Raw genomic sequence first — 27895 nt, 5'->3', positions numbered from 1 at the left:
TGACCTATAATCCCTGATATCCGAATTGTTTATAACCCATGACCTTTTTTTAAGCAAAATGTACCACCCATTTAATCATTTACAACCTACAACTTGTTCAAATTCGCCCTTTAACATCTATTTACTATAAACAATGAATTATTAAGTATATCTATATGACTATATTTGATGATTAATTAGTAATAATAAATTGTCAAATCAAATTTGTGTTCGATTATGGATGGAGTCTAACCAATCCGGGTCATACTGGAAAATGGTTCATGATGCGTCAGTGTGTGCATATATTCAAAATGTAATTTTTTTTTTAATCTTATTGAAATATGATTGGATTGGATCAATTTTTGACAACTCTAAATATGACCATAACTTAAACTCACCTTGTGTCCAATAGTTTAAATCGCTCTACATTATCTACACATATGAACACTTCGCAGTTGTTATGTGAAAATAGTAACTCACTTTGGTTTGGTCGTACCAAATCAATATGATGATATTTTCGTAACATTTATAGTAGAGATCAATAGAACAACGTATAGTAATCTGCTATATTACATATGAGTAATAAAAAAAGTGGTCAAACACTCAAACATGACTTTATGAAAAAAATGGTTAAACTTGATTAATTACAAGATTGAGATACAGAAGTACATAATATCTGCATTCCTGAATGTTATGTAAAAAAGATATCTATGAAAGTTACCAGAAAATGCTGGCAAGTGGAAGTCGAATAGGCAAAATGCATAGCCTGGTCTAATTCTATTTCTTTCGAGTATTTTGGCACTAATCAAGAACAATGGCATGAAAAAAAATGATTTTTCTCTTAGCTGATGAATAAACTGACTAAGAGAAAAATAAGAACAAAGAATGGATAAATATCTACTGACACTCGCGCTAAGAATGTCCTATTGCTTCCTGCACCCCTGGTAATTCAGGTTCAACCTCCGAAGCCACATAGCTCAGATTCCTCCCAAATAACACATCTTTCCAAACTTACAAAAGTAATGTCTACGATGAAGCTGTTAGCATCTCTGATTTGGTTGCATAGCTCCGTCATCCGTGATCTTTGCTTGTCTTACAACAGGCGATATCAACTTCCACACTGTGTACAAAAAATTATAGATAAAAATGACGGAGGCAGGAAATGATTAGTTAAAATTAGCAGCTTGCCAGCTTCAGCAAATAAACGTTTGAACTTTAGACTGTTTTATTAACTTCTACACCTCTAATTACCTCAAATTTATACAACTACGAGGCAAGTTCACTAAAGATTGGGCTTTAGTTAGTTCAAATGTGGAAAATCAATTTAAAATGTGGTCTAATGGAAGATATTGTCTCATACGAAGTATTAGAAATTTAGAAGTCAGTCATAATTAGTTGTTAGACAGTAACAGTAAATAATATTTCCTGCATGAACAAAGCTAATACTCTAATAGGCGTTTTCTGGTAAAGATGCTGAAATCTCTTGGTGACAAGTTGACTGCAAACTAAAATGAAAAATCGTGTTCAAGACTATCAAGAGTTTATGAGCACTCACTGTATATGGTGGCTGCAAACCACTCGTTGATAATTTTCACCCAAGTGCTTGCCCATCCAACATCAATACTCCATCTGATCGCGACAAGAAAATTATGCAGTCAATAATAAGATGAGGCGGTTGGCTAACTTAAGGAACAAATATGATTGAGTATTTACTTTTTAGTTGAGCTGTTGAGGTCCCAACTTATGAATAGCATTGCAAAATACATGGCTCCTAACGAAAACACCAGATGGAAGAATCCATACTTATAAGGAATATCATCCTCTTCTTGAACTTCAACTTTACGAAACTGTGGGAAAAAAAATTGCAAGAGAGAATATTCCCTGTCAGCTAATTGCACATAAGTATCACACAAGCTCAATGACATATTTTCAAAGCCGCTCTGATTCAGCCAGTTAGTTCATAGAATTATAGGCATATATTCAGTATAACAGAAAGAATTAGACACTCGACTTGGCTTGTTTGAAGAAAGGGAATAATGATTTACCTGAAATGACTCGGAATCTATCCCTGTTGAGAAGGTTGCCATTACTATTGCACAAATTCCGATGAAGAAGCTCTGGAGAAGATAGAATGATGTCAGATACCAAGAGCCAAAATTAGGAATCATAACGGCAACCAGTAAACAAAACGAAGGTCATCTTGTCTCGTAATATTATTCTAAACAAAGTTAGAGCTAACTGCAAGACAAGCAGATGCACTAAAGATACCTATTGTCTAGCACAGCTCGCAGCTCCAACACTGCTAAAACTTAGGAAATGCTATATATGGAGAAAATCCAAAGATTACTCAACCATTTACTACATATACCAGTATACCAGCATCTAAATGTTTTTGCGACAGTGTATCAAAACTAAAGTCTATGCTATCAAAATTCTAGTATCAGCCAAGGATACTTCAGACGAAAATCATACAGTATTAGGGATAGGAGTGTTTACAGCTAGTGTTCTAACTTTTTTTTAGCAGCCTAATGCTCAAAATGTCAAATAAACGTGTTGTATTTCTTCCTTATTAGCAGTCACAGAAATTCAACAGCTCAAAGAGTCCAAGATCAAAGTCATACACCATGGTTTCCAGGAAAAGAGAACATGCATATGACAAAAATATGAAAGAGCAAATCCCAACCATGTTTAAAAGGCTAATGACTTTTCATCATTCCTAACTTAGCCAAAGAAAAAAAGAAGGAAAAATTTAAGCAGGGAAGTTAAAATACAGGAAAACAGGACATTTTTAATGCAAGTTCTATCAAATAACTTCAGGAAGCAGAAGAAGTCATACAAACACAGTCATCCAATCGTGATGCCCATCTGCTTGTTTCTGTGGACTGCACTCTCCAGCAGGCTCACTGCAAACATATTTTCTCTCAGTAATAAGATTAATATTAGATTCATGGAACATTACATTCGTAAACAAAGTTGAGTTTGAAACCAACAGAAAGATAAGCAAGCATAAATCTTAGTTTGAGAAAAACTACTCAATCAAGACAATGCAGTGGGTGAAGGCCTAATTTTACTTGTGAACAAACATATTATATACTTTTCTAGACATTTTACTTATCTATGCCCTATGTTCCCTGAACTCATCATTTCACCTTAAGTATCCAAGGCATGGATACTTGACACGTCATTTTGGACTAACATCGTTGAAATAATTAAATAGCTGGATTCAACAAGTGAAATATGCCCTTGTATAGTCTTCGATGGTGAGGATATGACCTTTTATATTTAAAGCAAATGACAAAGGATCAGAACATAAAACAGATCTAGTTATAAGGGCAATCTAAAGAGGTCCAAGCAAGTCTAGTCATGAGTATCCCGAGTCCAAGTAACATCATTTAAAGTCCCTTGAATAGTTTTCGATGGTGAGGATATAAACATTTCAATTTTAGACCAGATAACAAAGGATAAGAAGATTACTGGAGTAGAGCCAAAATTAAGTGAGAATTATAGTCTTGAAGATAATTGACATTTTCACTTTCCATAGGTAGTTTACTTGTTCTCAATAGCAACCAGCATAAGCATCTTACCTCCTGATAGCAGACCAACAAAGAAAGACAACATAAGCAGCCATGATTCCTGAAGATAGAAGACCTCTGTTGACCTAATACAACAATTGAAGCATATAATCAACAAATGTTACATCTACAGTCAAAAGCGTTGCAAATAAATATGAACAATTTCATCGGGGAAAAAAAAAGTAATGTTTGTAGCAAATGATCTGCACCTTCGAATGTAATGAGATAAGCATCATTACAATAAGCAAAACTGCCGTCCACGTGATAAAAAATATGTTTAGTGTGCAGGAAGGTCTTGGAACATACAAGATATATAGGGCAACAACTCCACATATAGAAGCTACATAAAAAAGTGTTGACATAGACAATCCAAGGGAGCAGCTAGCACAAAAAAAAGAACCATTATCAGCAAGTTTTATAGCATTAAGCTTATATCGCAAATTATACAGAAAACAGACTAAGAATAGGCCATACATTAAAATAAACAAATAAGCAAAAGTAAAAAAGAAAGATATGTTCTATCTATGACACATGTGCTTGAGATAGAATTAATTAACTACAGCGTGAACAAAGCTAGAGCAATTTTTTTTGTGAATCAACGTCCTCTTCTCCAGTGAAAAAGATATTAATGAAGAATAAGGAGCTTCACAATTGTAATTATGCTCCATCTTGACATGCAACGATCAAAAGGAGCATCTTTGTTTGAATACTTTAAGTTGTAATGAAAGTTGTAAATGTGAGATACACTCATGATCAACTACTACTTAGCAAGTAAGACATTGATTTGGATATCCCATAAATCTATACTACACTTTTCCGACAAAGGGAGCATAAATCTCAGAACTAATGTAATGTTTCTTCATTCACAAAAGTTAATGACAGCAGACCATAGACAAGTTTTTTACAAGAACATAGTGGTTTTTAAGAGAATGATGTTTGTTTTCTGAAGCTAGAATTCTGGATTGAATGATATGTGAGCCTAATTTTTTTCATTCAACCAATATTATTTGATCAAATTTAAGAAACTTTAAGTCACACCTTTGCTTCAATTTCACATCAGGCATCCAGTAATTATTCCACCATTCTATAAATTGAATCACACTAATGAGTTGGAGAGCAAGAAAAATCCTACAAAAAAAAAAAAAAAAATATTCATAATTAAGAAATTGGTCAATTAGAAAATATATAAGAAGCAAATCAGAAAATGTTCTTTAAACCAAAATACCAAGAAAAATTTAAGATTTATCTTATAGCTGTTGCAACTTGAGAATTGTATCTGTTTTGGTGCAAACGCCATTGTAGCCTAGAGTCACTAATGGTTGTTCACCTATGAGGAAAAAAGAGCTATGCTAATTTGCTAATCGATAATGAAACCAAATTGCATAAAGAATGCAATGGTGTTCTATTTATCTACTTATTAACACATCGATAAATTTAGTTGAACAACAGAATCTGGCCACAATTCTAGTAAAAGAAGAAAAACAAAATAACATGATGAACAAGAATGAAAACTTTGTAGGAGAAATTTTTTTGATTGAGTAAAATACGTCAACTAGATCAATGTTCGAGAAATATATTGTTGGTTTTTATGTTGTGAATAGACTCTAGCATTGTCAAGTAAAAAGAGTAGGGTAAAGTTAGAAGAATACCCTGCACCAATACGGGCAAACTCGCCTACAAAAAGAAAAAACCAAACAAAGGCTTTGATTAATATTCTATCATAGATGAAGGCATGTAGCAGTTAAAGGGATGAAATTCATATTTCTGTTAACATAATACACTTCCAGCTCTCGGAAGGAAGAGATAAGCTCTAAATTTTACATTTCTACTCAAATCCTGAGACTTCTGACAGCCGGATTAAAGGCTGGAACGAAATTTCCTGATTAATACTTACCATAGAAGTGAATGAATTCTGAAGCGAGAAAGAAAGGAGACATCATTGATATAACTAACAGAACACATTTTGCTGGCCACCAACCAGAATGCCAAGCATTACGAACTTCTTGTAGCTTGCTTGTTTTTACTGTTGTGAGAAACATCAGAGCGAAAAATATCTGATTAAAGGTTAAGGGTTCTAGCAAAGAATTTTAACCTCTTGAAACATGATTTTCAAGACTGGTGACAGCCTGACAGAGATATACTCTTTTCATTTTTACGTGATTTTGGATAGAATCATTTAGTCTTTGACTATTGCACTGAAATTGCAAGAATTATATATTACTTCACTTTACTACCAGGAAATGCCTGATGTTATGGTTGACAAGTATTGCAGAACAATTTGTTAAAATTGAAAATGGATACGAAGCATCCAAAGCTGATCCGAAGGACTCCAATTGTTTGAATGCAGTCATGACCTCCTATTCCACAAGTTCTAAGAACTGCAAAAGAACAAAAAACCTCATCAGCAAATATCACTAGTTTAGGAGCTAAACATCTTGATATCAATCTAGATCAGATAAATTCTTTCAACATTGAATTAATCCCTTCCAAATGTTATCAAAATCAATACTAATATTCTAACAGTCAAATAAATCCATAGTCAAAAATGGTTTATAATAATCCACAGCAGCTCGAAGAGTAGTTCAAATACATTTGAAGATCGGTCTCAAAGGTGACCTGGTATGGTAAACTCAAATTAGACAATCTGATATACCTCATGAATCAATGCTTAAACTTGACAGTTTAATAATGACCCTCGCATATTCGAAACCATTTTTTTTTTTTTTTTGACATGTATTCAAAAACATACATAGTGTATATTCTTCTGAGCATTTTCTATGATTCTAGTCTCATACTCTTGTTATACCGTTATATAAAAATAAAAACAAGTAAGCAAATATTAAAAGAAAACAATTAAGTACAAACAATTAGCAATTTAACAAAGGTAAACCGCCAATTTGAATTAGCAGTTTCTAGTTAAATGAAGAATTAGCTGTTTTAATTTAAATTAAGCATTTAAATGAACCCCTAATTCAATTATTGTTTAACAAAAACATCAAGACCCAATTCCAATTCATCAAAACCACCAACTGAGTTAGTGATTTGGTTCAAGGTAAAACCGCTATTTTCAACTACTGAACCAGTAAAAATAATCAATTTTCTGAATTGCTGGCATGGACATCTTCTAGCATTGGTGTAGTTAGGGAAATTTGACATTTCTAGCATTCTCTATGAAATCTTTCCAATTATAATTTTGGTAGAAACAAAAGAACATCTAGAATGACACTTAAAATTATTCCTTCTACTAGCACTAAGGATGACATTGCCACCTCCAACAAAATTATGTTCATAAACAACTATTGCACAACTATTAAATATATATAAAAAAAAGAAAATGCATAATGTAAATATTTGAAAACAAAAATAGTAATGAGAGCTTACAATGATCTTCTGGGATAACCCTTTGAATATAATCACGAATAAACCACGCAACGAAATTCGTGATCAAGAATATAACTCCATAGTAATACCGAACTCTTAAGGACTTACTCCTCTCTACAGAAATATCAATCGTTTTCTTATGCTGATTTCTAGACAATTCTTGCAAGTAAACTGCTTCAGACACCCTTATACTTGTATTTTCCCCTGTCATTCCTGTTATATTGACCCATTACCAAATTTTCAGCCAAATTCAAGCACAAACATATAAACCCATTCTAAGTTTGTTGAAATTGTTAGTTACAATCCCGTAAAAAAAAAAAAAAAAAAAAAAATGTTAGCTAGTTTCAATTATTGTTCAATTTACATTCCAACGGTAAATTATCACAATTTTGGAAATTTAATGAGCTGACATATTACAACTTACAACTGTCTATGAAGTAAAACAGGTAAAATATTTATTGATATACTACTTCCTCCGGTCCGGATTTAGTTGTTTCACTTAATGAAGTGATTTTGGGATTATTGATGTGACAACTAATTCCGAACAGTAGCATTTTATGAGTAGAACATTGTGATGATGAGACCAGATTTTGTATCAAATCAGAGTAAGAATATGAAAGGGGAAATATCAAACATACATACCTTTGGATAGTTCTTCCTCTGTCTTTGTGTCGGGTCTTTTTAGTTACGGAGTAGTATAGTTTGAAAGAGTAAAAGACTCCCAATTACCAAACCATTCACATGGAGCTTTTCCTTTCTTATAGTAAAGGAATGGTTTGGTTAAAATGTTTTGTAGTCCCCACAAATCGGAAAGTTCAAAAATGGTTCAAATACCTACGAAGTAGAAAATATAAAATTATGTTGGAGCGTTAAATTAAAAGGCTGTCATGTAAGGGGTGTCATATAATATATAATCAATAGAAAGCTTAAACAATTAACTAGTTTTAACATAAAAGTTTGTAAATTTCTGTTGTGAATGCCAATCAAATTACTCCATTAAAATCAAATATGGATACCTTTCTCATGAGTAAAATAAAATTGATGGCAAACCTTTATCGTTTAGTAAGCTAGAACTAGAATGCCTCGTCAAAAATAAAAAGTCAACTTGAATGTAAATGAGGATTCCTAGGAATGTCAGTGGGGCAGGTCAAATAAGAGACCTGCCCCATCCCCCCAGTGGGGCAGGGATGGTTCCCGGTTTGTCGGGTGATGGGGCGGGGATGGGGATAAAAACCATACCCGCCATGGGTGATGGGGTGGGGGTGGATTTTAAGTTGTACCCGCCCCATCCCCCTTCATACCCGCCCCACTCCACCCGCCCCGCTTCATACCCGCCCCATCCCCACTTCATACCCATCCCGCCCAACTTCAAACCCGTCCCATACCCATATCCATATATGTTATTACATATAAATATATACTTTTTTTTTGTACTATTTTAAACATAAATTAAGTAAAATAATATAGTAAAAGTATAATACTTTGTAATAGACTTAAATTATAAACAAAAAAAAAAAAATGTGTATTAATTTAACAATGATTTTTTTAATCATTATGATGTTATATAGTGGTATTTGGAAGGTGGGGATTAAGCGGGTTATAGGTGGGGATTAGGTGGATGTGGATATCCAAGTTAGGGGTGGGGCAGGGATGGTTTTGGGATTGTACCCGCCGGGGCAAGGATGAGAATGAATTTTGGACTTGTCGCGGGGACGGGGGTGGGGATGAGGATGAGAATGTTAGGCGGGGATGGGGATGGGAAAGCCAACATCCGCCCCGCCCCGCCCCATTGACATCCTTAGGGATTCCCGCTAATGTATAGAATATTTTTTGTCAATGAAGATGGATTGATAGATTTTTTTATTTTTTTTTATATTTTGATTATTATGTTTATAAGATAAAAGTATTAAAGTGGGCAGTATTTGAGTATGGAAAACCGGTAATTGATTGTTACCACTGCTTTAAGAACTATCTTTCATTCTTTTTTACTTGACTTATTTCATTTATCAAGCTTGTCAATGCATAAATATAACAACTAATATCTTTAATTCCTAATAAGTAATATTATTACAAAGAGATTTTATGATCCCGCATGGCTAAATTTTTCCTTACGTGTAAACCAAAAAAATCAGTCAAAGGTGAGTGTATGAATGGTACAAAGGTCAAATTATGTCAAGTAAAGAAGAATGGAGGAAGTATGTATAAAGCACTCTATTACCACTGGTTTTGTCAAACTCCTTCTTAACGTTTAAAAAGTTAAATATTCCTTTCTAATCTGAACTAGTTTTTGGCCCAGGCAATGCCCCGAGTCATTATATGTATGTTTATATGCATGTTATAAATGAGGTTTTATAATAAAAATTATGTGATAAAAAACAATATAAATTAAAATTAGTTACATTTGTTGTAAATAAAGTAGTCTAATACAAACAGTATAAATTTATAAAAATATTTAAGTAAGATCAAAAAGATAATCTAACAAACAATGGAACAATATCGGTGCGTTGTGATACAAATCACTGACTTGAATATGAATTTCCGACGCAAACAAGGTGTTCAATTGCATTCGCCGGCACGAATCCTAAGGTTAATACACCACTTCCACACAAATATAGTTTTGGGTGGAAGGTTTGAGTCAAGTAACTTATGCCCAATAGAGAATGTATTTAGACTATTGTGCTTGATGTATTTTTCAAGTGTAAAAATCAGAAGAAAAAAAAAATAATAAATAAATAAATAAAAAAGAAAATAAAAAAAATAAAGGCTTCTTCTAATTATAGAGAAATATGAAATAACATAGAAGAAGAATCCCAAGCATCAAGGGAGGTGAATAATCACCTTAAACATTCTCTTAAATGAGAGGTTCTGAGAGTTACTTATCAAGAGAATAATGGTGGTAATTAATCGCCTTAACATCCTCTTAAATTGGGGGTTAAAAGAATTACTCAAGAAATGACATGACACCACATCATCTGCCTAGTCATGATGACACATGGCGGGCTTATGCCTTCCCATTGAGTTTTAATATATACTAACTCTGTTTTTTTTAGTTGACACGTATTCCTTTTTAGGAATTTTTTTTTAAGTTGACACGTTTCCTTTTAAGTTTTATGCCTTGCTTTTTTAATGTACCCTACTTATATTACTTTATCATTCTTTTTCTTTATTTCTCCTGTCCTTAATATGTGCGTCTAAATTCAACGTGTTAACTAAATAGAAATGAAGGAAGTATATAGATAAGTGCATCACTCTATATGGCGCATGTGCTAATTCACAATTATAACCATTAATATCTTTGATTTTGTACTTTATATTAGTTTAACTTGTAAAAAACTTGATATTATGAAAATATGCATTATGATTTATCCAACAAAACTTTACATAATAACATTTGGTTTATATATATATTACTCCGTACTAAATAATCAAGTCAAAATTACTCTGTATTAAAAAGAAAAAGTCAAAATAATACACCTATTCAAATATAGAGGACGCGTTTAGTAGTTCGTACAAATTCAGACCAATCAAAAGTAGTACTCCTATTTGTTAACTTACTTATACTTTAATCATTAGTCATTACCTTTGTCCACAAGATTCTCCTACAGTCCTTAAGAATCACGCTAATAAATATTGAAAATTTGATTAATCTCTATTAAATGCAAAGAGAATTGAAGTGGTTTAAGACCTGTTCCAATTTACTGAAAACAACTAAACTGAACTGAACTGGATAACTGATTAGAGCTGAACTGAACTGAATAGAGTTAAAATAAATTGTTTATAAAAGAAGGAAATTAGGAACTGAAATAAAGTGAACTGAAATTAAGCTGAATAGAACAGGCCATTTAGTAATAAATTATCAACCATGAATCACACTATTCACTAAATCAAGGTGAAAATTATTAAGCATAACACGCAAGATGTAAGACTCGGCAACGTTCCTTGCAAATAAAATTTCGTTAACCAAAAAGATTGATTTAAGGGCAAATAAAATTTCGTTAACCAAAATGATTGATTTAAGGGCCAAATTCTAAATGAGCCAAATAAATCAAGACAAATTAAATTATTTGGCTCCTCTTTAAGCTATAAAGTGGGACCTATTTTAATTAATAGTTGCCAAATGACTCATTGTTAGCGGTGCTCGAGGTCATTTTATTAATCAAATGAATGATAACCTTGTTAATTTTAATTAATATAATTAGTGGGAGGAATTAAGAGCGTTTATATGAATACTTTTACGTGTCTAGTTAATGCCTTAACTTGTGAATGAATGTATTGCTTTAAGCCTCAAAATTTTGGGTCAAGATGGTTGTTGTTTTTGTAGTATTTGGTGTAATGGCAAGTATTAATGTATTATGCACATCTAAAAGAAATTGGTGCTCAATTCAATCTTTCATCTTCGAATTTAAATCTTAAATGGTTACAAATTGATGTCTCCGTACCCTTTGTCATCAATTTATAGTGTATCCTTGGTTGAAATTGGTGGTGTTATTTGCACCGCCAATATTTTGTGTTCTTTATTAATATTATGGATGTTGTTTAGATATACAAAAAAAAAAATAAAGTTGAATGTTCTTTATAAAAATGTCCACTTTACAAGATTAAAGGAGGTTCCATCCTAAAATTATATATATATAGCAATAGGAGGAGTAACCCATTAGCTTTATAAAGTGTTAAACTCACACTTTTTTCCGTAATGTGGAACACTTATATGTGTCGTTTGGGAAGCCTATTTCAACACTTTACTAGTTCACCTAATCTATACTTATATATTAAAAAACGTTCCTAAAACAGAATATGTTCCACGTGTCACCTTTTTTAAGTTCGACATGTCAGCAATCTATAATCTATACTAATATATTAAAAGGCGTTTATAAAAACGTTCATATGCCACGTACACTCTTCCAAATTACGCCACGTCACTTCACATACAATTTATGACGCCACGTCAGTTCACAAACACTTGATGACGCCACGTCACCTACCCAACATCGATCACAACATGCCACATCATTACTAAATATAAAAAATATGAAGATAAGAGGATTCAAACCCTAAACCACTTACAACAAAATTAACTATTTAACTATCTAAGCTAATTATCAAACATGTTATAAATATGAAAAAGAAATATGTGTGTGTGTGTGTGTGTGTATATATATATATATATATATATATATATATATATATATATATAAACCACATGGTTTAATTATTTAAAAAAAAAACATGTTCAAACATGTTCATTCAAAGAAAATTAAATCATAAATTACAATGTATATTAATGATCAATTAGTTTCACGTAATAATCCGAGGCATCGCCCGAACCCAAAAACTAGTTATATATTAAAAAACGTTCCTAAAACAGAATATGTTCCACGTGTCACCTTTTTTAAGTTCGACGACATGTCAGCAATATGTGCCAAAAATGCTTATAATAAGACTTAAACTCAAGACCAACAAGTCTTAAGTTACAAGTCTTACCATCTTAGCCATTTATTAATTGTGTTTTTTTATCCAACAAAATTATAGTTAACTTAGATAAGTTAATTGGTGTTTTATAATACTATTTGTTTCCATTATGTAATGATTGAGTTTGGCAACTAAAAAATGTTTATATCAAGAATTAAACTCGAAACCAACAAGTACAAACTAGCAACCCAAGTCATCGCTCGGGCCACACACTAGTTATAATTTCAATCTTTACATCTTTATCTTGCTTTCGTTCTGTGCTCACTAACCCTAACAATAGGAGTATAAACTATCCTTAATCCCAAAATCGCCCGGTTGCATCACCATGTACAACATTTGTACAACTTATTCTGGTTGATAATATTGTAAGTCATTGTATTATAAATAAGTATAGAGTAATCCTAAATGTAATGAATCTCGTGATTGAATAAAGACGACTGCATGAAATTGGTAAGTTATCCATGCAACATTTATCACACATACTCGCATATTTCATAAAGTTCCAATAACAACTTCTTAAGATCAACTAATTGTGATTAAAGTTAATATGTACTCATTCTAATGCAAACGCGTGGACAGCTGTTCAGCTAATTAGGCTTCAATACTCACTTTTAAGTTCTACTAATCAACTAGTCGTTGATTAGTTTCTGGAAATATAGAAATTTTCAGAAATAACACCTTTTTATTTTCTATGTTAACAGTGTACGTGTCTTTCCCACTTTTATTTATTATAATTTGCTTGTTTTCGTCATGGTAAATTGTTCTCATTTAGTTGGAATTTTGTTGACATAATATGCTAAAAAGAAGAATTAGGTGCCCGATAAATCAATAATTATATCTATCTTGTCATGTTAACAGTGTTCATTAAAATGACTCAGTGAATGAGTCAATATTTGCATGAATTGTTTATATGATATGAAATGTAAATATTCATGGATTCATTGATTAATTTGGCTTAAGATTTGGTGAAGTGGGAGGGAATTATGGGGCGTATATACTAGAAGTGATTAGTAAGTAGCCTAAAATAAGGGTGTACTACTTTATACCGTTAACCATCACCTCCAATGAAATTATTGTTGAAACAATTTGGAGGATTGTTAAAACAACAAGTACTGAATATTTATTCTAAGCACGTAGCTTAATGTCACTTTTCTAATAGTCTACTATCGTCCTTTTAGGCCTTTACAACACAACAAGGTTAACACGATAAATACGAGAAGATACCAGTTGATTTAGATTGTTTAACTAAATCAATCTGCAAGAAGTTTGTGAAAATAAATAGAAAATACTCTAGAAAATTTTCTCTTAAAAAAAGCAAGTTAAATGATGTTCTATTCTTGGTAATCTATTTACATTAGGAAAACACTATTTTCTGTAGAAAATGAGGGATGTAAGTGAAGAGTTTCCCTCAAGAGCCATGTCTTTTTACCTAAAAGACATCAATGTAATATGATTAACTATCATAATTAACTAACTACTAACTACATTACTAAGTATATAAAAAGTTACAAAGACATGTATTTTTACTGAAAAGACATCAACGTCAGTTTATATACAATTACGCTTATTGCTATATTTCACTTACATTCCTCTCATAAAAAACCATATCATTAATTTCCTGAATTTCTAAGGGCCTATTCACTTTATCTTAATTTCAGTTCAGTTTAGTTCAGCTCCAATCAGTTCAGTTCAGTTCAGTTCAGCTTCAATCAGTTCAGTTCAGTTTAGCTCATTTCAGCTCCTAATTGCTTCTCTCATAAAATATTCATTTCAGCTCTATTCAGTTCAGTTCAGTTCAGCTCCAATCAGTTCAGTTCAATTCAGCTCCAATCAGTTCAGTTCAGTTCAGTTCAACTCAGTTTAGTAATTGTGAACAGACCCTAATGATATAAATGTGGATTCAAAAGGCACATTTAATATACGGATTTTTCACCATATACCACTGAGTTTAACGTTAATTCACCATATACCACCAAGAATTTTCAAATTCACCATATAACCTTTAGTTTTATGAAAATGTCACAACATGCCATTTCCGTTAACTCGGTTAGTCATTAACGTTAATTGTGTCACGTGGCAGCTTGTAATTGGTGATTATGAATATTATTTATTTACTTAACTAACTTCAAAAAAAATTAAAAAAAAAAAATAAAAGACCACCAACTTAGCCACCGCCGCCCACAGCCTAGCCCCGACCCCCACCTCCGGTTGGCCGCCTGGTCCACTTCCTGTCTGGCGACGACCATCCCCCCTCCCGTCGGTGAAAATCTCGACCCAGCAACCTCTCCCTCTCGAATTCCAGCCACCACCTTAGCAATTCCCCTCTACCTCCCAATTCCCCAGCCAGTAGCCACCACCACCTTAGCCCAAATCCCCAACCACCACATTAGCATAATTCTCTAGCCACCACCTTTGCAGGCAGCCAAAACCCTCTCCCATAAGTTGCCACAGCCAAACTTGCCAAAAACCACCACCCTAAAACCCCAAAACACCAAAATCGAAACCCTCGATTTCGATTTTAGGGTTTCGAGTAAGTTTGCCGACGCGGGGGAGGGGGTTTGGGTGCCGACTAGTGGTTAGGGAAGTGTTTTTCGAAGGAGAAAGGGGGTTTTAAGGTGCGGACACGGTGGTTTAGGGGTTTTGGTCGGATTTTAGAAGTGGAGTAGCATCGGTGGGTGGTTGGATCTCGGTGGCGCGAGGGGTTTTGGTCGGATTTCAGACCGGCGTGGGGGTTCTGGTCGGATTCTGCTTTGGTGGGTGGTGGGTGGCTGGGGGAGGTAGGTGGCTGGTTTTTTTATTATTATTATTATTATTATTATTATTATTATTTTAATTTTTTGATAATTAATTATATAATTATTTTAAAATTAAGTAATTTAAAAGGGAACCAATTATATGTTGCCACGTGGCCTTATTAGCCTTAATGACTAACGGTGTTAACGTCCGTTAGTCATTAATGGCATGTTGTGACATTTTAGTTAAACTGAATGGTATGCGGTGTATTAGAAAGTTTTCTATGGTATATGGTGAATTAAGCTTTAACTCAGTGGTATATGGTGAAATTTCCGTTTAATATATAAATGTTCCAACAATTGTGGCTACTTTGTTTAAAAATTCTCCAATTGATTTATATATCAAAGTTCTTTTACCATGGCGTTTTCGCCAAATGGTTAAGAATGAGGGTCTATGTAAAGTTATCACAAAATCGATCAAATTTCTCATCTATAATAGAAATTTGTAATAGTAAGTTTATGGCTCGTTAAAAACAATATATATATATATATATATATATATATATATATATATATATATATATATATATATATATATATATTATATATATATAAAAGACATAATATAGTCATATGATGTCTTGTTTAATTCGTCTCAACGAGTACTTTACTAATAATATTCAATCGTTATAATTTTTACAATAATGTATTTGAAATATTAATGGTGAAACAAGTGCGTTGACAAACATGTAAAGTCAAAATGTAACTAATAAAAAGGGGCGGAGGGAGTACTAAACAGGTAAATTTTTTTTTCAAGCGTCCCTCACTCCCAACCTAACCACCCCAGCCACCGGCCCACCTCCATAACTAGTTTGGGCGGTTAGGAAGGAGCAGGGATAAAGGGGTGGTGAGGGGAGGAAGGATAAGAGAGAAAAGAGTCGATGTGGGGGCGGGGGATTAGACATCGATAAGGGAGGAAGGGGGTGGGTTTGCTAGCCATTCAAGGATGGGTGACTTTATTTTCGACCATGCATGGAGGGTTTAGAAAGGTGTCGAGGTGGGGGTTTGGTCTGCGATTCAAAGGTGGGTTTCAGCGGCGTTCAAGGAGGGGGGAGTGTGTTCGACGATGAAGGAAGGGGCCAGTTGGAGGGGGTTGGTTGTTGGTGGGGGGAAGAAGGAGATATGGGTGGTGGTGGGAAGGGAGAGAGAGGAAGGTGTTGGAGTTGGGGGTCGATGCCTTAACGATGGGGGAATGGTCAAGGTGGCTGACAAGCTAGTGTGTTGTGGGGGCAGTGGTCGATCGGCAAGAGGTGGGGGCTATTCGCGGTGGGGGAGGGGTTTATAAAAAAAAAATTATTTTTAATAGTTAATTAGGAAAATTTTGATTTTTACCACCCGCCCTTTAAAAAATTTAATTTTAGCACTATAAAAAAATAAAAATTAATTTTCACCACCAACTAATGAATTCTATCCAAGAATCTGTTAATAGAGTCCACCATGTACTCATTTCAATAATAAAAAATAAATAAAATAAAAATAAAATAAAAAAGAAAAAAGAAAAGGAAAAATGAAAAATTAAAAATTAAAAATTCAACCTTTGCACTTTCTTCTCATAAAATCCAATCTTAAGTTTATTCCATAAAAATCCAACCTTTATACCCCATTTTCACCAACATATCCATTTAACCTGAAACCTGTTAAATAGGTTAAGATGAATTTATTATTATTATTATTATTATTATTATTATTATTATTATTATTCACTCTCCTCCTACCTCCCCATCCCCCTTCCATGCCCACCATAACCACCACCCCAAAAACACATTGCCACCTGAACTGCCCCTCCCCCCTTTGTTGCCACCCTCCTCCCCCCCTTAAAACCCCTAGCCACAACCCCCTGCTGCCCTGAAACCCCAGCCCACTCCTATGCCGTCCCGAAACATGTAGCAACACCCTTCTACCGCCCTGAAACCCCCAACCCACAGTAAAAAAACAACGAAATCACAGTCAAAGCAAAATTAACTCATCAATGACGGACGTAAGAGAATGGATAGCCACTGACGAGACGGCGGAAACCTACTTCTCTAGGGAGTACAAATTAGATTTTAATCAACTCCATCAATGGCGGAAACTCCATCGTCAGCCCATCGTCTTCCGCCAAAACTCACATCCTTCTCTAGGTCCTCTTTTCGCATTTTCCATCATTTTTCTTCAGAATTTCGAATTTGTAATTTAAACTTTTAATAATTTATAATATTGTAATATTAGTTAATTTTTAGGTTGCGATTGACTGTATATTGTCGAAGGAGTGGAAGTAAGTAAGTTATGGAGGGCTTGAGAAATCAGTGATGTTTATTGATTTGGATTGTCGCTTTGATGTTTTGCGTCTTCTTCAGCTTCTTAAACTCAAGATTAATTTTCCTCATTGCAAATATTCAAGAACATAAGTTGTATATTGTGGTGTTTTCCGGGAGGAGGTCCGTAGGGTTGCCGAGGAAGGAGAGGTGGAGATGGGGAGGGGAAGGCGGTGGGATGTTCCGATTGGGACGGCAGCAAAGTGGTGGTCATTTAGGCCGGGGGGCTTTTTTTTTCCTTTTAACTGTTTGTTTTTTTAATTATTTAAAATACTAATGGACCTATAAAAAGCTGACACATGGCATATAACTTATAAAAATCGGTCACTACTCACTAATAGGTAATGAATCTTAGATGAAGATGGGGTATAAAGGTTGGATTTTTGTGGAATAAACTTAAGGTTGGATTTTTTAGAGAAGAAAGTGCAAAGATTGGATTTTTAATTTCCTTTTTTTCCAAAAAAAAAAAAAGGATTTTTTTTTAAAAAATAAAGAAAAATACCCTAACTCTAAACCAACCACCACCACCATCCCCAACACCGACACCCGTAACCCCATCATCGACACCCCTTGCCCCATCCTACACCCCACCGCTGGCACCCTTGAAACAACCCTCCCTTTTCCCCACCCCAAAAACCAGCTCTCTCCCCTTTTCCCCTACCCCAAAACCCAACCTCATCCCCTTTTCCCCATCCCAAAAATCACCCTAGCCACCACCCCCAATCCCAATAGAGGATCTTTTACAAGGGCCATTATAGGTCAGGCCCTTGGTAGAAGCCAACAATTTCAATGTAATTAGCCCAAAACTAGGAAAAAGGTTAAGGAAAAACAAAAGTAACAACAAAACTTACAATTAGTCTTAGCTACATTCTTATGTAGCTAAAGTAGCTGCAACACCAGCCCATTAAAGAAGCACAATTGATAAATGCGCCCAATTGTAAATGTGACCCAAACCAAAACGTAGCCCACCCACACAAATTTTACGGAAAATCTGTCACTTCCCAACAGCCAAATATTTTTAAAAATATAATTTTTTTTTTTTTATTATTTTTTTTTTTTTTTTTGAAAACCTTAAATATAAATTTTTTTTTTTTTTTAATTTCTTATCCCTGTGATTTTCTTAACCTAACAATCAAACAAAGTTCATTCTCTTTCTTCTATATGATTTGGATACCTTATGTTCATAAAAATGTTTTGAAATTTTACAAAAAAAATCATTACTTCCCAACCGCCATATTTTTTTTAAAATACAATTTTTTTAAAAATAAAAAATAAAAATCGTTTAGCCTATATTAGTGCATGTTCATTATTTGGATACCTTATGTTCATAGAATGTTTTGAAATAGTATTAATGTTTATAAAATATATTCATATTTTGAATGCTTATGTTCACTTTTTGAAATGCATATGTTCATAATTTTTATGCATATGTTCACTTTCTGAAATACATATATTCATTTTCAAAGAACCACTACATATGTTCATATTTTGAATGCTTATGTTCACTTTTTTGAATGCATATATTCACATTTTTTAATGCATATGTTCACTTTCAGGGAACCAATGCATATGTTCATATTTTGAATACATATATTCATTTTCTAAAATGTATATTTTTGCATTTTTAATGCATATGTTCATATTTTTAATACTTATGAAGCGTATGTTTCATAATCATTTTATTTTGAATTTCTTCAATTTTCTTGTGCTCATAATTAAATACCTTATGTTCATAATATTTGTACTGTATGTTCATTCCGTAGGAGGAATTTGAAATTTTTTTTGAAGAATCCTTCAAATTCACAAAATCAAACAAAATTCATCACGAAATCGACAAATAATCAATGAAATTAATAATAATATTCATCAATGTTTTTTTTTAAAAGAAAATGCAAATACATCTCTCGGAAAAAAAAAAAAAAAAAAAAAAAAAAAAAAAAAAAAAAAAAAACTCACCTTCTTAAGAAAAAGTAAAAATAAAATAAAATTTAAAACTCACCTTCCCCTTTGTTTGTTCTCTGGTAAGTAAAAGTCAGAGCATCATTCTACTTCAATTCCCAACCATTCTTGTAGTATCAAATCTTTAATCAGATTTTGCAATTTTGGAATTCGAGAGCTCAGTTTTATTAATTAGATCATGAAAAATGATGATGATGGTGACGGAGAATACTACAATGGTAACAAATTGAAGAATATTCGAATTAGTAGGACAAAGAAGTATAAAGACCGAAGAAAAGTGAGGTAAGAAAGAAATTAGTAACTTATAAAAAATAAAAAATAAAAAATAAAAGGGGAGAAAAAAAGAGGAGAGAGAAAATTTCAGATTGAGAAGAAAACAGAGGAGAAAGAATTTTAATAGAGGTAAGAAAGAAGAATAGAGAGAGTTAAGATATAAAGAAAGAAAAAAAATGTATGTTCATTTTTAAATTACTATATGTTCATATATGACTGCAGTGGTGCAGCTAGCTTAGCTACACAGGTGAATATGTACAAAACTTAAGTTACTATTTACACACTTATAGGCTTATAGCTTTGGCAATTTCAATGAAACCATTTGACATATTTCTACAAATGTCATTTATATTTATATTTTTATTATTAAAAGTATCATTTCTACTTTTTAGGTTTTTTTTTCTTTTTCTTTTTCTTTAGTTACATACGAAGTACTCATTACTTTGTAGTTTTGTACTACATACCCTTTACTCTTGTTCTCTTACTCCATAGACCATAATTCCATACTATAGTAGACTAGTAGTGTTATCTTTTTAAAATAAAATGCTTCAAAAAAAATAAATAAAATAAAAAAATATTGGTTAATAATTTCATTTAACCTTTTTTTTTTTTTTTTTTATGATCTTTAACCTTGTCTTTTATGGAGTACGGAGTATGTTACAGAAATACGTAGCACCTCTTTTTTCTCCTTCTGTATATACTACATATTAGTTTTAACATAAATGGTTTAAGGACTAAATTTTTTATGTGACTTTTTGAACGCTAAAAATCAATTTACGCTATATACACAAAATTGATAGAAAATCCAAAATCATATACTACCTCTGTTTGTTTTTTTAGTTGACACGTTTTGACTTAAGCATTATCCATACACCTCCCTTTGACCGTATTTTGTGCTTTATACGTAATGAAAAATATAGTTATGTGTGATCTTGTTAGATTCGTCACTTTATATACTTTCAAAATATCAACTTTTCATAATTTTTGCTTATCGATAATTAAAGATATTAATGATTGAATAAGTGCATTGACAAACGTGACTAAAGAAACGTGTCAACTAAAAAGAAACGGAGGAAGTGTATATATATATATATATATATATATATATATATATATATATATATATATATATATATATATATATATATATATAATTGAGGTCATGTTAGAACCATGGTGAATAATAGAAACTAGGAACTAATCTCAGCCATTGATCGCACTCCATCTAATGGCTCACATTGCACCCGCTCTCATTAATGGCATTCTCGTAATTTTGCTGTTTTCAAACTTTGTTCCAGTTTTTTTTTAACTTTTAAGGTAATTTCATTTACTTTAAGACTGATTTCATTTACTCTTACTAAATTTTCATTTACTTTTGAGAAATGAAACTAGAAACTATTTTATAAAGTTAAAATATTATAAAAATGTCATTAATGACACGGGAAGCATGTTAGCCGTCCGATTAACACAATCTAAGGGCCTAGATTAGTTCCTAATTCCTATTTTAGCCTTGGTTCTCATTATATATATATATATATATATATATATATATATATATATATATATATATAAGAATTATCTTCAATATCCGCCACTGCGCAATCCCATTACGACCCTAAATTTCCAAACTCAAAAAGCAAACATGGGATATTTCTTCTATTGGCAAGTTGGCATTAAAAGTCTCATTCCCGCTAGGTTTTGCCATAGTAGGATTCGGATTAATTTTTAAAGGATAGTTTGAACAGTGAATATGGTCCATAAGAACACTTGTTTGGTTGCCTCTTAATTCGGACTATAAGGTTCACTTCTGACCCATTTTACTATATTTTGGGTTAAGTGAATCATATTCAAGTTGAAATTCTAAAGGCTTAACTGAACTCATTCAATGTCAACCAAGGTTCATGTCAAGACTGTCAACCCATTGATAAAAACGGGTCAAAAAGTCAACTCAAGCACACTGTATTCAAGTTGGGTTCAAGTTATCAAGTCAAGTGCTCAAGTCAACTTTAATCAACACTAATATTTCTTAGGTCAATGCAGATTCGAACTCAACAAGAATTGAGGAATAAGTTCAATCTCAGATGATCCAATTATAATCAACATAGCACAAAATTGTTCTCAAAAGTGTTCTTCACATATGATAGCAAGATGGATGAATTGATATTCACCAAATTTGGTTTTGTGATAATCTCACTGGGTATTCACTATTCAGTTATTCACCAAGTCACTTCCATCAAAGAAATTCACAAAATTTATGTACAAATTAAAATGCGACACTTTCTAGACATGTTCAAGGGGGAGTATTGTAGAGTATAATATACACTGCATTCTGTTCTCATTTGCCTAGTTTTTACCCCAATGAGTTTGTCCTACTGAGTACTAAGGATTTCGTTACCAATCCGACAAGCCAAGCCCAAGACAACAAGGCTCACACAGCCCACAGCTTACTTTAAATCCCTATCAGGACAATAAATCTTACAACAAAAAACAAAAGAAAAAAATTTAGAGTACACCAAGTATAGTCAGTACAAAAAACAGTTTGTATTTCCAGTTTATTTTAAAGTCAATTGATGTTCCAACACTGAGCAACAGCATAGCGTCTGAATCAATTTTAGCAGGAATCTTCACTTAGCAGCTCCCTACCCCATATATCTGGTTATCCAATGAAATAATTATTTGAGTTCATTTTCAAATCCAATAAAATATGGCTACTCTCTTGCATTTGCAGGCCACCCTACAAAACTATTTTCTCGCGCTATGTTTTACACAATTTCCTTCCTAACCTAACAAGAGCAACAACAAAATCCAGCAAATGTAGGGAACATGTTTCTTTTGAGTATCTCAATCAACCCCTCAGTAATCCATACCGCCCATACCACCCATACCGCCCATTGCAGGAGCTGCATCCTTCTCGTCTTTGGGTGCCTCGACAATGACAGCCTCTGTTGTAGTCATCAAGGATGATACACTGCAGAAAAGCAAATAATTGAGTAATCTCACAAGTATTTGCATTTATGGATATTACATAAGTTACACTTGTAATTTACTAAAGAATATGATAACACCAACAAACAAATATTACCTAGCAGCATCAGACAAAGCGGTCCTAATAACCTTCAATGGATCAATAATTCCAGATTTGACCATATCTACATATTGGCCTGTTCAATCAAACATACAGTTAGTATATACAGTTGTTTCCCATTCATCAACTTTAAATTTCAGGAGCATGTAGGTTGCTTGATACCTTTAGCAGCGTCATAACCAAGATCCTCGTTGTCCTGCTCTAATAGCTTGCCAACAATAAGAGCTCCCTCCACACCAGCGTTTGAAGCAATGGTGTAAACAGGGGTCTGCAATGATAAATAGAATCATTTAGGATGATACTGGTTTAAATTAAACATACAGTCAATGATAACACAGATGTAAGAGAAACATTTAGTTGATCTCGGAGATGAACACTTCACGGAAATCAATAAAATCGAAAAATATATGCACAGTAGAATCAACAAAGTTGATAGTACTGATAAAACTAATCTGTCAGAGAATATAATATGTTATACATGTAAAGTCAAAATTGCTATTAATACAATAACAAAATCTGGTACTTCAAATGTTTATCTAGGAGAATAACTAGATGTTTATCCAGATGCAAAATCAAGAGCTTCAAATATCAATAAGCACTTGTGATATGCAAATATCTCGAAGCTTCACAAGTGACTCAGGCATCTAAAGCATTTATATTAGTATAAATTTCTGAATGATAGATACAGAGAATAGAATTACCTTAAGTGCAGCTTGGATGATCTGTACTCCAATCTTTTGATCATAGTTAGCAGTCTGTAGCTTGTCCAATTCCTTTGAAGCATAAAGAAGTGCTACACCACCACCGGGTACAATACCTTCTGCAACAGCAGCTTTAGTGGCATTTAGAGCATCTGTAACTCTATCCTTCTTTTCACCAACTTCAGCTTCACTAGCTCCTCCAATCTAGAAATAGCCATGACAAGAGCATCATATTTAAGAGGTCAAACAGAATAGAAAGAGAAAATTTTTCTAATTTTCTAATTTTCTAATTTAACAAACTAATTGAAAGAACCCGGATCAAGACAAACCTTCAAAACAGCAACTCCACCAGATAGCTTAGCAAGCCTCTCCTCTAGCTTCTCCTTGTCATAATCGGATGTGCTTAGTTCAATACCAGACCTGATCTGCATCCACAAATAGCAAGAACAGTGATTTTTTGACTTCATAAACCAATGGCCAAGTTTATTACTAGTAACAAAAAAAAAAAAAAAAAAAAAAAAAAAAAACCACATAAAATCAAATAAAATGACAGAACATCTACAAAAGAAGCTACACATACCAGTTCACATCTTTCCTCAATGTCCTTTTTATCACCCGCACCATCAAGAATCACGGTGTCATCCTTTGAGACAGTGATCTAGAAAAAACAACAATCAAATATTATATACCATGACAATGCAAAACATGAGTTGAACTCATCAGCCAAGCACATTATTATACTAGAAGTATACCTTTTTGCATGAACCAAGCATATCAATATCAAGCTTTTCCATATTCATACCAAGGTCTTCAGTTATAACCTACACAACAAAGACCACATTATTAAGCCAGATATTCCATGAACAATGAGACTTCAAACTTCAGCCGAATGAGCCTCTTACTGTTCCACCGGTGAGGGTTGCAAGATCCTGCAAATTGGCTTTCCTGTTCTCTCCAAAACCAGGGGCTTTAACAGCACAGATCTGCAAAGAAGGAAAAAATATTACATTTATAACATCAACAATCACAAATAAATACAATTATGAAACAAGGAATACAAATCATAGTTATCTAACAGATTTTAGAAAGAAACCTTTAGTCCAGCTCGGATCTTGTTCAAAATTAGAGTTGCCAAGGCCTCACTGTCAATATCTTCGGCAACAATCAACAATGGCTTTTGTCTCTGTTTTATAATTAGACAAATAAGTTAAAATAACCTAAAGAGTGCATACAGAATACAGATAAAAAGAAATGTATGGATGATGAATTTTTACCTTCAACGCCATTTCTAGAGCTTTCACAACAGCATTGACACTACCAATTTTCTTCTCGTGGATCAAAATAAGTGGATCATCCAATTCCTGGAGGCATTGGGCAAACAATAACACATAACAAATAAGATGACTTGTAAATGTAAGACCTCAAAAGGAGACCAATGAGCTACACAAATAAACAGCATAAATGAGAAGAATGCTTACACATTTTTGGGTTTTTTGGTTGGTGATAAAGTAGGGAGAAATGTAACCCCTGTCAAGCTTCATGCCCTCAACAACTTCAAGTTCATTAAACAATGTCTTGCCATCCTAAAATTGAAACATTATCATAAGTTTCCCAGCTTAAAGAACCATATAAAGCAGCACTTCAGAGACTGTAATACAAATAGTTACTACTTCACTAGTACAGCACAGGTATACACAAGGCAGACACCCATAAAGAAAGCAACTTACTTGGATTGTGATAACTCCTTCCTTGCCAACCTTTTCCATAGCCTTTGCGATCATCTCACCAATTTCTCTGTCTCCATTAGCTGAAATAGTACCGACCTACAAAAATTTAAGGTGATGAAAAATTAGATTAAACGCCTCATAGTTAGCATATCTGGTCAAAAGTACTAAATATCACAAACCTGTGCAATCTCTTCTGAGGTGCTGATCATCCTTGCTCGACTTTTCAGGTAAGTTACAACAGCATCGACTGCCAAAGTCATACCTCTTCTAAGGTCCATCGCATTCATTCCTACTCCAACTGACCTTACTCCCTCAATCAATATCGCTCGGGTAAGAACTGTAGCACAGGTTGTTCCTACAATGCCGCAAAAGGGCAGGAATAAAAAGATCAAATCAATAGGTATATTATATGTTCCGATGACTCCAACACATTTTTCAAACCCCAACTTTCAGAATATTTATAACCAAGAGCTAAATTGAATCCGCATCATCATTCAGATTAACCACTATTTAAGAGTAGGATAACTTGATCACTAAAGAGAATTAACCCCTTTGCCCTCAACGCAGCAAACTATTAGAATGCAACTTCACAATGCCACTACATTCTAGAAACTTTGCACAACAAACAATAGGATTACAACTTCAAAACCGACAAAACGACACGAAACGAAACAATGCAAACAGCATACTTTAATTACACCAAATACAAAGAAACCCCTTTGCCCTCAAAGCAGCAAACTATCAGAATGCAATTTCACAATGCCACTACATTCTAGAAACTTTGCACAACAAACAACAGGATTACAACTTCATACCCGATAAAACGACCCGAAACAATGCAAACATCATACTTCAACTACACCAAATACAAAGAACCCAAAAAATCAAAACTAGCTAACAACAAAAACAGATTAGCTCATATAAATAAATCTGTAATTCGAAAGTTTAAAAATTTACCATCCCCAGCAACATCATTGGTAGAGTTGGCAACTTGTTTAACAAGACTAGCACCCAAGTTCTTGTATCTGTCCTTGAATTCGATACTTTTCGCGACCGTTACACCGTCTTTTGTCACTTTAGGAGCACCAAAACTTTGCTCAATTATAACATTACGCCCCTGAAAACCCACCAAATTAACCATCAACATTCAATTGGTTCATCACCACAATAAACCCCAACAATCAAAACCTCTCAATCATAATCAAAACATCCCAATAAACAATCAAATCTCCAAACAAAAATTACCCAATTACAGCTATTTAGTAGATCTAAACCAATTCAATGACATAAAAAAACAAACTTTATGCAAACCCAATTCAAAAAAGCTTACCCTAGGTCCCATGGTAACTCTAACAGCATCAGCAAGCTCTTCAATACCTTTAAGCATAGATTTACGAGCATCCTCACCAAATCTTACTTCTTTAGCAGCATAATTTCTGCTCCAATTCAACCTACCACTAATCTGAAAAACCCACAAACATAACAAATTAACAATCAAAACCCAGAAAAATTTCAATCTGAAATCACATTAAAATCAATCAAATCAGAGAATGTGGAATGCAGAAGTCAATAGGACTTACAGCACGGGCAGTGCTGTTAGCGCGAGCACGAGAGGCGAGGGCGGCGGCTGCGCGAAACATGGTGAAATCAAAGGCGGAGGAGAGAGAGATTGGAAAAGAAGATACTAGAATGAAGTAGTGTTTGAGAGAATGAACAAGAGAAGTTTGTGATGTGCTGAGATTTTATAAATGTTTTGAAGGAACACTCTAGAAAGAGCAGGGTTTAGGGTTTTACATATTACAGTATTACACCACCTCTTTAAAAAAGACTTTTTTTTTTTTTTTTTTTTATTTTTATTTTCCCTAATCTTTTTGGAAGATTAAAGACTTTTTAGATTGATTAGCCTTTGATTAGGGTGTGTGTGTACATGCTAATTAGATGTATGAATTACAATAATCAAAGAGATTGAGTACTTTTATTCTAGAGTTATACATGTTTTCACACTGTTTTTAAGATAATCAGTGTATGTTCTGAAAGATTGGAATGGTAGAAGAATCTAAAGGTTATCATTTATTATTGAACTTTTTTCAATATGTTTGTCGTTATGTTCTTCTCCCTCTTATTCATCACTCGGGAACAAAATAAAAAAAGAAAAGAGGTTTAAACGTCATGATATAATATAAATAAAATTTAACTGTCTCAATAATACCTAACTTTCTTCGGTATTTTTTCCGCCACATTTTTGTTCTTCTCCCTCCTATTCATCATACCAGAACAAAACAAAATAGAGATAGATCTTAATGTCATGTCATACACAGAGCAAAATATCAAAATAAAAATTTTCTACCAAGACACAATATTAATCTACCATATATAGGATTTCCTCAAAAAAAAAAAAAAAAAAAAAAAAAAAAAAAAAAAAAAAAAAACTACCCTATATAGGCTAATAATGATGTAGATTTATCATTCGAATTTTAATTATTAAGCATCACATTATCCGCAATAGGATGTGTATGAGATTTAAATCATTTCTTTTCTACGTGACAAAGCTTTTTTTTATTCAAAAACATAAATAAAATACTACATTTCAACTACATCGTGATTAACACTACAAAGATTTTTTTTTTTCAAAAACAGAAACAAAATACTACATTTCAACTACA

General features: G+C 33.2%; 2 protein-coding genes across 2 annotated transcripts; both read right to left on the bottom strand.

The window, feature by feature from the left end:
- Nucleotides 1–1019: 1019 nt before the first annotated feature.
- Nucleotides 1020–7662, bottom strand: LOC145581150 (uncharacterized). Its single transcript, XM_081638211.1, has 13 exons — nt 7575–7662; nt 6933–7145; nt 5853–5929; nt 5446–5605; nt 5201–5225; nt 4590–4679; nt 3761–3932; nt 3564–3637; nt 2816–2882; nt 2025–2096; nt 1693–1826; nt 1535–1608; nt 1020–1099 (listed from the first exon to the last, which is right to left on the bottom strand). Exons 2-13 carry the CDS (start codon nt 7141–7143, stop codon nt 1020–1022), a joined length of 1236 nt encoding a protein of 411 aa, XP_081494337.1. The 5' UTR covers nt 7144–7145; nt 7575–7662.
- Nucleotides 7663–22238: 14576 nt separating this feature from the next.
- Nucleotides 22239–26971, bottom strand: LOC145583145 (chaperonin CPN60, mitochondrial). The gene is made up of 16 exons (XM_081640307.1): nt 26813–26971; nt 26563–26694; nt 26190–26349; nt 25412–25587; nt 25233–25328; nt 24984–25088; nt 24780–24866; nt 24599–24688; nt 24408–24488; nt 24258–24326; nt 24086–24163; nt 23835–23930; nt 23506–23709; nt 22967–23072; nt 22802–22880; nt 22239–22687 (listed from the first exon to the last, which is right to left on the bottom strand). Exons 1-16 carry the CDS (start codon nt 26870–26872, stop codon nt 22573–22575), a joined length of 1734 nt encoding a protein of 577 aa, XP_081496433.1. The 5' UTR covers nt 26873–26971; the 3' UTR covers nt 22239–22572.
- Between the last annotated feature and the right edge of the window lie 924 nt (nt 26972–27895).

Source organism: Chenopodium album, chromosome 15 (assembly GCF_948465745.1).
Source record: "Chenopodium album chromosome 15, dcCheAlbu1.1, whole genome shotgun sequence".
NCBI classification, from domain to species: domain Eukaryota; kingdom Viridiplantae; phylum Streptophyta; class Magnoliopsida; order Caryophyllales; family Amaranthaceae; genus Chenopodium; species Chenopodium album.
Note: the sequence above shows the minus strand (reverse complement) of the source record. Positions and strands in the feature narration are given on the sequence as shown.